Raw genomic sequence first — 12,409 nt, forward strand, 5'->3', positions numbered from 1 at the left:
AGCAAGCCTGAACTGAATAATTACTATGCAAAAGTCATAGGTTGCCAATAAACCGGAGAAGAGTCGCTCCTGGATTTTCACCCTACTGGATGCACACCGTCCCTGTAGGATTACTGAAAGATCTGCTCAGCAGCACCAACACAATGATGAACCTGCTGGGATCTGTGCATGCACTGATGGACCAAACACGTCCCCAGCCATGCCCTGAGGCACAGAACGCAGAGCTGAGCCCAGCACTGAGCCTGAGGGCTGCTTTTAGTGAGCATTTCTATTGCACGCACAGCACAGCCTCCAGCTGGCTGTCCTGGAGGGCTCCTTGCAGTGCAAAAATTGCCTTCTGAATCATATACTTTACTGCATCCTATTGGACATGCTGTGTTTTTGGTCCTTGCGTGTGGTTTGAGCGTGACTCTTTCTTCCAACTAAGGCACTTAGTGAGTAAATAATTTAAAAGCTGCTGAAAACAAAGCAGCAAAAGAAGAAATAGCTGTGAGATGCATCAAGATGCCTGTATGAAGCCTATATCTGCTGGAGACATCCTTAAACACTGAACTGCACTCAAACCCTATGGCTGAGAGCAATGGCCCAACACTCCCTGAGCTCCAGCATCAGGGCTGTGCCCACATCCCTCTAAGGCACATCCCCAGCCTGGCAATCCCCTGACAGCTCCTCACCATGAATTCTAGCATGCTGCCAGCACACAGAGCAGCACTGCTCATGTTAATGCTGTTAAGAGCTTTACAGGAATCACTTGTGTCGTTTCGTAAAAGGATTGAGTGGGTCAATAGGGGAGAAAAGACAAGGATTTCTCAATGCTTATACACCACTTGTAATATCGTTAAAAGATTAAACATGTTTGTTGAGGACAATTAAATCAGATTAAATCCATCTCTTATCACTTGGAAAGAAACACAACGTCAAGGTGCCAGCTCTGGGTCGCCAACAGCACTTCCATCATTGTGGGGCAGGCAACTGGGGTGCAGCCAAGACAGTAACTGCTCCTGGGCTTCCAAGGGCTGTGTATGGCTTCTGTCATCCCTATCTGAGCACAGCAACAAGCAGCAGGCCTTAAACAAACCCAAAAATGTGGAGGATGAGTTATTTTTGTTCCTTTCCTGCACCTGCAGTCAAACATGCAGTCATTTGGTTTCCTAGCAGTTGGTGAAAGCTTCTCCGTGCAGCGCAGGCACGAAGCAATTTGTTGTTCTGCCGTCCTTTTTGATGCTGAACAAACCAGCAACCCGCACAGCAAGCTTTGAACTAGCTCCTTCCCGAGCAACGTGTGTCAAAGCAGCCAGACACACAGGTGTGCGACTGAAGCATCAAACCCTGCCAACAGGCACAAGATCAACTAACAAACACAGGTTGCACGACCCATCAGCCCTGCTGGGACACAGCCCAGGGCAGCCGGGACCCCACCACTGTGGGGAGCAATTCACACCTAACACTGAGTTTCCATACACAGATAAATCCTCCGGGTCACTTGCACAGTATTTGAAAGTCATTTTCATATAAAGAATGCGGTCCTAAAGTGTTTATGATACAAGAAGCTGAAGCAACATCAAACAGATGGAATGAATGTTGAGCGATCGCAATCCCGGCAGTTAATAAAACCCAGGCTTGATCCTTTCCATCAATTCAGAAATAGTTTCGTTGGTATTTTCCTTTACTTGGTTATATTTTCACACTAATATTTTCACAAACGCCTGCAACCATATAAATATTCTGCCTTTGCTGTTTATAAAGAAAAAAAATGGGGTGTTTTTTTTTACCACCCAGAGTGCGACACAGCCAAGCTGGGAGGTTGGAAGCAAACAAGGCAAGACGTAACCTTGGCACACACCTGCCAAAGCAGTTTGGGAAGCTCAATCCTGCTAGGCACGCTCCCTTTGGACCGCAGGAACCTCAGCTGTTTTGTCAGCAAACCCCTTCAGATGGAAGATGAAGGCACCTCGCACAGGCCGGGGATTTATGAGCACGCTTCAATTTTGGTATCTATCCGCCACGTCCTCGCGGAGAGAGGGATTAAAATAAAGCGTGCATGAATAATACAAACTATAATCAGCTGTTCCAGTCTCTGTGTGCTCAGATCCCTGAAAAAAGTAATTAAATTCACAAACTTTGCTCAGCGCTGTGGGGAATTGAAGCTAATGAACGGGTGCATTAGTTTATACCGGAGCTTTAACGGCGCTAACCTTGGGCAGGAGCCATCCTTACCAGCACCCGCACAGGGTATGAGCACTGCTGCATGCACCAGCAGCAAGAACCCTGGGTTTCTTCCCTGATTTTCAAAGCCAGATGTTTTTCAGATGTTATTCTACACTAAGCATGCTGACCTTCCCAGGGCTGCCCACCTGCAGCCCTGCATGCTGCTGCTGTTCATCTTCTGGGGGATGCTCCGTCACTGCAAGCCCATCCCACTGCCAAAGGGAACAACAACAAGCTGCCATACTGGGACAACTGGTCAGTAACTGGTGCCACTGGGTGAAGGGGCAAAGCCAACTGATGAACATTCATGCTGAGGACTGAGGCAGAAGTGTCACCAAGGACACAGAGCTCAGCTTCCAGGCACACAGATGGGAATGTTCAGCCCAGCACTTGGCATGCAGCCCCAACATCACACCCAAATTCGCTGACTGCTGACACAGCGTGAAATCCCTGACGCTGCCCAAAGCCCCACAGAAGCTTTGTTATCTCAGAGCTTTGCCCTCCGGCCTTCTCCTGGAGTTAATTTGTTGTCAATGATTTGGACTATGTTGATGTGTGGTGCAAAGCACTCATGTTCTCAGCTGAGGCTCCCAAGGGCTCTCCCCTAATTAAAAGCATCTCATCAAGCTCCCATCTATCAGCTGCCCACCGAGGATGGCAGATACAGCCACCAGCCCCACGTAAAGCACTCAGGTCTCCTAAGCAGCACAGATCTCCAGCAAAGGGCAGCAGTGACATCCTTGACCACCATAGCTGACCTGCCACGCACTGCCCTTGCAGAACACTGCTGCTGGGGCTCTAGTGCAAGAAAGCTCCGACCATTCAACCAAGGGCCTGTTGTATGGCAGCACCTTGCTCAGCACAGAAATCATCTCTACAGCTTTAACACATCTCCTTGAGCACCATCAGCACTCCTCTCTCGTTTCAAGCCGTCACTCTTACACTGGAAGAAAATACAGAGCAACAGCATGGAGATGCCAGAAGCAACAGCACGGACGTGCAATCAATACAGAATTCAATATGAAAATGCACAGGCTGGCTTCGGAGGGCTGCAGGCTATTCTGTGTTTAAGCCTGTGGAGAAAATCTGGAATGCAAACTTCCATCAGCATCTCCAGCAGGTGGCCAAGGCAGCTCCTTTCAAGCTTCAGCTCCTCCACTGGAGCAGCAAAGGGACAGATCCTCTAACAAAGGCTTCTTTTATCCCTAATGTTAATAAACACTTACTGAATGTGTTAATGAAGAGGCGCTTTGCAGAGCCTGAGGGAAGACCCCCACACACCCCATCCCTTCTCAGCTCATTGCATGCTCAGCTCAGAGACCAGGTGAAGCCACAACAGTACAGAATTCATTTGCCACATCATTTTCTCTTTCTTTTTTCCCCCAGCTCTAAGTAAACATACACAAAGTTCCACTCTTCACAGAAAAACAGCAAAGTATCATAGAACCATGGACTGGCTTAGGGTGGAGGAGACCTTAAAGATCACCTAGTAGTTCCAACAGCCCCGCCATGGTGTTCTCCCATCCTTGCATTCAATTTAACACCTCTGCAGAGGAGGAGAGAATAAAACCTCCCAGCAACCCAAAACCTGGGTGTTCTGGTTCTCAAGAGCTTGGTTCCAAGTTTAATGAAGCTATTCTGTCTCATTGCTCAATGAGTGGAATTACCACAGCAGAAACTCTACGGGGAGAGTAAGGATAGCACAAGGCATGAGTAATCACAACTGGTTTCAGGCAGGTTTTGCCATTTGGGTCTGGTTTCAAGGCTATGACAACACAACGCTATAGGCAAATTTGGATTTACCACGATTCTTGCCAGGTGAGTAGTTGCAAGCTGTGAAGCACTGCAAGCATGGGGAACTCTGAAACAGCACAAGGGAAATGCCCTCCCAGGAGGGAATAGAGGATGCTTCCTGCTGGCCAGGTTTTATGGCTTTATTCCTGTATTTTATAACACAGGCCTCATGCTTGCCCTGCAATACTTTGCATGGGACCTGGTTCTGTGCTTGCTTCTCACTGTCATCCCATTCTGGAGTTCCCCAAGCGTTTGCTTTCAGCCGGCACCAGCAGAACTGGAATGTGGACACTGTAATGAGACAAAACCTACTGGCAAACCCTAAGAGGAAAAGCCAAACTTCTGAAAAGGGAACCGAGATGGGACAGAACACATCAGGGAAATAACGCATGGAGGGGGAGGTGGGGATCTGCAGCCAAAAGCCAACATTACCTTCTGGGTACCAGCACCCCGAGGTCCCCAGAGGAGGAGGGGATGTCTGGAAGCACCTGAGCTCTCCTCTATGATTTCTCCCTCCAGCTGCAGCACTGGCACAAGGCCAGAGCACAAACCCAGCATGCTCAAGGCTGAGCCCATCTGTAGGGCTTGGAGGGCATCCCTGCTGCTCCCCTGAGCCCTGCAGCAGATTGATGACCCCAAACAGGGATGCAGCCACACACACACACACGCCTTAAAAGACAACGCCATCTCTTATTTATTTTCCATTTCCAGTGGGTTAGATTTGCACAAAGGCCTCCCCTGAAGAGAAACAACCAAGACACAGAAGGAATGGAAGGGAAGACCCAAGCACAGGACATCAGCGATAACTCACATCAGCAGGCAACGCTGCTGACAGCTTACAGTAAGCTTCCAGGAGGAAAAAAAAAACCAAAAAACAAAACACAGAAAAAACGCCCCGAGTAAAATAGTTAAACCCAGACAAATGTTTGTCATTCATTATCTGGAGTCAAGCTTGGATTTCTCAACAACGCAGCTGAGCCAAAGCAAGCGCGTTAATAATAAAAGATATTTTCCAGGGAGCTCCACGTTGGGCGTGCAGCCTGCCCTTGAAGGGAGAAACGCTGGAGGCAGGTGGAGGCTGTTTGCTTTTCTCCAAGAACAGGTATTTAGCTGCCTGCGTCACAACGCTTATCGCCAACCGAAGCTGCTGGTGCTGCTCCCTGGGCACGCGGCCACGGGGATATCATGCAAGGCATTGTAGTACCTGAGTCCTGCCCTGAAATTGGGACAGAGCACTGACACACACACACCTTGGTTAGAGCTTCCACCTTAATGCAGCTGCTTCTAGGGAGATGAAGATGGCCATGGTCTCCAGTGCTCAAACCCAAGGCAAATCCTTCCCCAAGCACCAAAGGGGGATTGGGGAAGATGCAGCCCAGGAGTGAAGGCAGAGCAGGATGGAGCCACTGCAACCTGCTGGGGCAGCCACAGCCAAAAGGCATCTGATGTGCTCACACCAAGGGAGCAAACACCCAGCTCAGGCAAGATCCACAGTGCTCCAGCTTCACTTCCACAGCATCATAGAATATCGCAAGCTGGAAGTGCTGAACAACCTGGGGCAAGCCCTGCACCTGCTCAAGGCAAAGACAAGGAGTGATTCCCCCGCTCCATCACTTATGCATCCCATGAGCCAGTTTGTAGGAATCTTACCCCAAAATCCTGCCCACCTTCCCAGCACCAGCATCCCTTCCCAAAACCAGATGGCTCCCTGCAGCAGTCAGGCTGGTGTGTCTCAGTTCTGAGGCAAGGGAGGAACACCAGAAAATATATATATATATATATATATATATATATATATAAAAATCTATAATATTTCCTTTGTTCCCAGTGACAAAAGGCTTGAGTTATGGCTGACAGAAAAAATGGATTTTCTATCCCACAGGAAGTCCTGGCCTTACTAAAAAGCAAATACCTGATATGGAAAAGAGGGCAGGAGGAAAACAAATCACTGCAGGTTTTCATGAAGCTATGAAGAATTTGGGGGGGGGAACAAAACGTCAAACAAACTGCTTACAGTGGGAAAATCCTCTGAATGAAAAAGGATCTTTTCCAGAAAGGGAGATATTTTGCTGATCTTGACAAAAAAAGCTCTGAGAAATTAATAGATGCCTCCTTTTGAAGGCTTTCAACTCACACTGCTTTGCATCTTTGTGCTTTTCAAGAAGGAGCCCTTGCAGTGCCTTCCTTGCACGTGGTGTGCCCATAGAAAGGCACTGGGTTCAGCCCCTGCCTTACCATGGATGTGAGCAAGTGTCAGCAAGGCTGGAAAAATAAGGAAATAGAAAGCAGCGTTTCCTCTCTGCTTTACCCCCAGGGAAGGGAAGTGCTGGTCCTTTGGCTCACTCATGGACCTCGTGCAGCCATCCTGGCTAACAGCCCATGGGACGGATGTGGGCAGGGTGAGCTCAGCCATGGGACACAGCAACGGATGTGGTGGCATTCCCAGGGTGATCCCATCCCCAAGCAGACCACATCTCACCCTGCAGGGGAGGAAGCTGCAGGTCAAGCAGCAATTAAAGTCATTTTCTTAATATCGAGGAGCCCCAACCAACCTGTGACAGGCTACAGGAAACATGCATTGCACCCACCCCATTCCAGATGGTTTCAACCCTACTGAGGTGCCTCTGGGCTTGAGTCACAGCACCAGGAAGGACGAGGCATCACCTCCAAGGCCAGAGTCCTCCCAGAACATCCCCCAAACACGGCCACAAATCCACAGCAGTGCCACCAAAGAAGCACTCGAATGGTGTTAAACCAGAAGCTCTCCACGTGCTAACAGCAGAGCAGTGCTTGGGGAAAAGCAGTGTGAGAGCTGGAGAACCACCAGGGGGGAAAAAATAAAGCAACAAAACAAACAGTCCATTTCAATATCCTTTTCATAGCAGCCGAAATGAACCCAGGAACACATCAGAGAATTATCATTTAGCACAGATCAAACAGCAGAACTCGCGCATTAAAGATACATGCAGCATTAATCAGCTACGCAGAGTTATGTGCCATCATTTCCATAAATAATACGGGATCAAAGCAGCCCAAGCAGCACTATCAGTTAATATAGGCAGCCAGTCAGTCAAAATACAGTAAAGCTGCCTGAAAAGTGCAGCAGGGTAATTCACCAGGAATAAAGCAGATCCATCTGAGAAGTGGCACGACCAGTTAAACGGGTGAGGGCTTCCCGCAGCCTTAATTACACAGGTGATGCCATGAAGCCAAAGCAAGGCAATAAAGGGTCAACGTAACCCTAAAATGTAATAAAAGGGGAAAAAAATAAGGATAAAAATGAAACCTGGGGGATGTCAGCTTGCATCTACCTGGAGGTGAACACCCCAGCAGCAGAGAGAGCACCGACTCAATCAGGAGCATCCCTCAGTGCTGTTTTGGTGCTGGGCAGTGATGGCCACAGCAGGGATGCAGGGTCAGGACATGGAGCTCCCCCAACCCAAGGGGGACAGACCCAGCCACACAGCTTGAGATGCATCCCTCGCTGCATGCAGAAAGCCTGTGTCATAAAGTCTTTAGCTGAAAGGCTGCAGAGCCATTTAGCCAGCTGATTTTTAAAGCAGGCATGCAGAGAAGCACGAGCTATAAATAGCAGGGATGCCTGCCTTGTCATGTTTCTGCTGGCTTATTTATAAGGACGTGGGGCGAGTGAATTAAAAATGGTAAAAAAAAAGAGCAGCTCGGGCTTCTCCCTGGTTTCAAGGCCGGTTTTCCTCTTGATACAGACCTCGGGGGTTTCGCTGTTTATCCTTATCCATGCAAAGAGCAAACAACCGCCTCTCCTGCTGAGGCTCTGAATCGGTTACATTTACAAGGCAAATTCTAATTCATACAGCAGGTGCTCAGCAAATCCTCCTTCAAGCAGCAGAACACCACACTGAGACTTAGCAGGAATCCATGCAGCACCAGGAGCTCCTCGTTGACACCTGCCTGGAAACAGGACCTATGCAGGATCAGGGACCCCACATCCATCCCAAGTAACATGGGTGAGTGGTCCAAAGCCTGTTCTGATGACGATGCTCTGCACATGACATGAGCATCCCTTGGGATCTGGAGCCCTCATGCACAGCTGGGGACAAGCAGCAGAGGTGGCTCTGCTCTCACTATAGGACCTGGACCAGCATCACCAGCCACCAACCTGCAAGAGGATGGGGGAGAGGTGTCCCCATGAGTCCCCATCCATCCTCGAGATCAACAAGCCCTGCTGACTCTGTGTGTGTTTCCTCCAGAGCCCGCAATGGGGATGGAGCACACAGTGCAGGGCCCTTGATCCTGAACACAGCCAGAAGCAACGCAATAACCAGCACGCAGCCACGTTATTCCAATCTGACCCAACTGAAAGTCAAATTCAATTTGTTGGGGCAGGGGGGAGGGAAGAAGAAAAGCAGATAATTTCCTGTGAAGCGCAAACCCTGGACTGCAGGCAGTTTAACAAGCCTGCAGGTGGGGTTCTCCTGGGGTGGTACAAAGCCTTGTAGCTCCCAAGGCAAGGCAGATGGTGAGGCTGCAATCCTCCCCCCAGGCTGTACACCATGTTAACATCCCACCAACCACCCAGCACCAGTTCTAGCCCTGGCAGCACTTCCCCCTTCACAAGGCAGCCCCATGGAGCCGGATGCCCGTAGTCCCCAAAGAGAGCTCATGTCCTTGCTGCAGCCTCATTGAGAAGCCTCAGCTGCAGCCTGAGTGCTTCACAACACTTCAGCATCCCGGCAGTTTGGGGGTTTATTTTAAGCACTTGTCAGAGGTGCAGCAGAAGGAGCCGTCCTGGCCAGATGGCTGCAGGAGAAATCCCTGCTCTGCTCCCGGCGCGGGCACAGCTTCAACTCCATTGCCAGCAGATGCCTCACACAGCCCATCTCCGCTCTCGGGAGCACCAGGAGCTCCAGCAGCACTCCCCGCCAGCCCGCTGGCATCGGCCACAAATATTAGAAGCATCATGATGACTTATCCCGGGTATTTATAGAGCAAAAACACTCTGAAATCCCTCCCTGACTTCAGCAGGCCAATGCATCTCCGTTCCTCAGGGATGGCTCCTTCTGTGCTCCTCTGCCCACAGCTCCTTGGGACGTCCCCTGGATGCCCCCAGCTCCCCTTGGCAGAGCCTGCAGTCACAGTAAGCAGCTCATTGCAGCACAGTCCCACTCCAGCTCTTCCATCTCTGTGTTTCCCACCTGGCAGCTCAGCAGTGCAGCGTTTGTCCCAAAGGAAAAAAAAAGGCAAAGCTTAGCACTGCACAAAGAAGCTAAGAAGTGTGACTTTGGGTACTTCGCAGGTCCTCCCAATAGCACTGCTAAGCCCAAAACTCTTGAGTCAGGACCGTTGGCAGCATCTGATTCAAGAGTGACTCAGGCACAGCAGCGTGCAGGCAGGAGGAAGGCAAGTGAGCCACAGGCAACATCCCTGCATTGTAAGCTCAAGGTAAAACCCTACAATGCATTCCTCAATTGAAGTAAAGCTCTGCCCTGGCTGCTCCCATACTCAACCCAAGTAACATAAGCATCCTCCTTACCACGACCCTTCAAGTCTGTAACTTGATTTCCATGTCCTTAATCGAAACCAAGCTGTGCCATCCAGAAACCTGTGCTGAGAGCATCCCAGCCATGGGCCGCAGCCAGCAAACCTCACCAGCATCCCAATGGGGTACAAGACACCTGCACCCATCCTTGCTCCAAGGGCCAAGAGACCCTCATGCACAAAGCACCCTGCAGGAAGGAGCAGACAGAGGGGTTTTGTTCCCCATGCAAAGACAGTCCAAGCAGGGCCATGCTAATTGCATGCACCCACCCCAGCAGTCCCTGCAGGTTGAGGCTACCCCAACCCTGAGCACACTGGGTGCCGTATGGATAAGGCAGGGCACGCTCCTAAGCCCACCTCCACAAACAAACAGGAGGATTAGCAATTTGCTTCTCTTAAAAAAAAAGAAAATCCGGGATTTTAACAGGATTGACATGAAAAATAAACACTGTGAAACTGGGAATGGGAGAAGAAAACAAACCAGACAGGGACTGAAGGGCTTCTGAAAATCAGAGTGAGAACAACACACTGATGTCAGGATTTCAGTCTCAGTTGCATTGAGAGGACTGGCACATCAAATCCTTACCAGGAATAAGGCTATCAGCATTAAAGGAATTCCTTCTGATGGCTGTGAGAAGAGGCCCATTCGCTTCATACAATAAAGGATACAAAGCAGAATTAAAGGCACTGAAGCCAAGAAGGCCAGCAGTTGACCCCATGGATCCCATTGCCTCCATGTGAGCTGGGAAACCTCCCATTAGGTACCATTGGACATGGCCAAGCCCAGGGAGCAGCTCCACACCACCAGGCCCCCAAAACAGCCCTAACACATCACAGCACCCAGTAAGGCCCGACCCCATCCTGCTAACGAACCACAAATAGCCCAACAAACTGAGGCTTCAGGAAGGCATCACCAGCCCACGTGCTCCCACCCCACTAGCACTAAAGGGCATAGAGCGAGCGGGGACCAGCACCTGCTGCCATTGACACACGGGCATCCCAGTGCCACCACTGTGCCCATCCCCATGGAGCAATGGGGGCAGAGGAACCAGGCCAGGAATAGGCAGAGCAGTGGGCAGGGAGGGGTGGCATCCTGCTGGGTCCAACCTCATGGCAGCACAGCAGGGTTTTACTCTTTAGGACCCCACGCCCTCCTCCCGCTGCCAGCATCTCCCCATCTCCATCCTTTCTTTCTCCTGGAGAAAATAAAGCCCCGAACTGCGATGTAACAACGAAAAGCACTGATGGCTGCAGGCAAAAGGAGCCGGTAACGCCAAGAGCGCTGTTGTTCAGCCTCGGGGGCTCCGCCATGGGAGCAAACATTAACACCTATAGAGAAATAAAGCAAGCAAAAGCAGGAAGCAGCTCTCCGGGACCCGCGGGCACAAAGGGACCCCAGGTACCTCTCGGTGCTCACCTGTAGGGCCCGCGTCCTCCTCCTCCTCCTCCGCTTCCTCCCGGGGCGGTTCCGATGGCGGTGGCGGTGCGGGGCCGGGCCGGGCCGTCGGGCCGCGGTGCCGAGCGGTCGGAGCGGGGCTGCTCTCGGAGGGTCCACCACTACCGCTACCGGGCTCGGAGGGCGGCGCTGAACCGGGTGGGCTCAACCCGTTAATATCAACCAGCAGGGCGGCGAGACACAACAGGACGAGCCCGGGCGCGGTCCGAGCCCGTCGCCTCATGTTGCGGCGCGGCTCTCCGCCATTCAATCCTCCATCCCGTCTCTCTCTCCCGGTTCGGTGGCTGCTCACCGGGAGGAGGCGGCGGCTCCGGCCCCGCTCAGCCGGCCATGCCGCACAACGCCCGCAGGCGGCACCCGGCGCGCCCCGGCCCCGCTGACAGCGCCCCGCCCGCTGGGGCGGCATTGTGCGAAGCGCTCCGCCCCCCAGCACCGCCCGCCCCGCTTTATGATGCTGCCATACGGCCCTGCTGTGTGTCTGAGGCTTTGTATCGATCTTATACCTTTATAACCTTATATATACCTTTATAGAGCTTGTGCCTGCGTTCCCACGTTTCGTATCACAGCGTTTGACGCCGTCGTTTGTTCTCTATACATCGTTATATACCCATATCTATCTATCTATCTATCTATCTATCTATCTATCTATATAACTGTTCATATTTTCACACCTTTCATTCAAACTACCCTTTCCCCCCAACCCAGCAATAATTAAGCCTGTCCCCACTGCCCCCTCACACCATTCTATGCTCCCACCCCTCAGGGTCCCAGCACACAGCTGCCCCCCCCCCTCCCTCCCCACATAGGGTCAAACAGAGCTGTGGGTCCCAGCCCAGGAGTGACTTTGCCCCATCACAGACATGCAGTGATACAGATGTTAATCATTAACATGGGGCACAGGGATGCACTGTGAGCTCAGTGTTGTGTAACAGGACTGTGGTTATCAGCATTGCTGCACATGGCTGCTAATGGTGCTGTGACAGCTTGCAGGGCCCGACAGGACCGGAGAGCAGCCACTGCTCTGCATCCCTCAGCATCCTTTGCATCGTAGAGTCACAGGATGGTGTTGGATGGAAGGTACAGAGATCACCTATTTCCAGCCCCCAGCTGTGGGCACCTCCATGGATGGGGCACCTCGTGTGGTGCAAACAGAATGGCCTGGGTTGAAAAGGACCACAATGATCATCTCATTTCAACCCTCTGCTGGGTGCAGGGTCACCAGCCACCAGACCAGGCTGCCCAGAGCCACATCCAGCCTGGCCTTGAATGCCTGCAGGGATGCGGCATCCACAGCCTCCTTGGGCAACCTGTTCCAGTGCGTCACCACGCTCTGTGTGTCACCCTCTGTGACAGGCAGGTGTTGGCTTTGCATCTCTTTCATACAGGAGGTGACCAACACCCCCCTGGGATCAGGCAGCCCCACCTTCACATCCA

At 51.5% G+C, this 12,409-nt stretch overlaps 1 protein-coding gene across 1 annotated transcript in view; it reads right to left on the reverse strand.

The window, feature by feature from the left end:
* Positions 1-11,396, reverse strand: part of MEGF9 (multiple EGF like domains 9) — a 31,544-nt gene extending 20,148 nt beyond the window's left edge. Inside the window, exon 1 of the mRNA XM_015878845.2 lies at positions 10,937-11,396. Within this exon, the coding sequence (XP_015734331.1) occupies positions 10,937-11,381 (445 nt within the window). The 5' untranslated portion in view covers positions 11,382-11,396. The remainder of the gene's footprint in view (positions 1-10,936) is intronic.
* Between the last annotated feature and the right edge of the window lie 1,013 nt (positions 11,397-12,409).

The sequence above is a fragment of the Coturnix japonica genome, chromosome 17 (genome assembly GCF_001577835.2).
Source record: "Coturnix japonica isolate 7356 chromosome 17, Coturnix japonica 2.1, whole genome shotgun sequence".
Taxonomy (NCBI): Eukaryota; Metazoa; Chordata; class Aves; order Galliformes; family Phasianidae; genus Coturnix; species Coturnix japonica.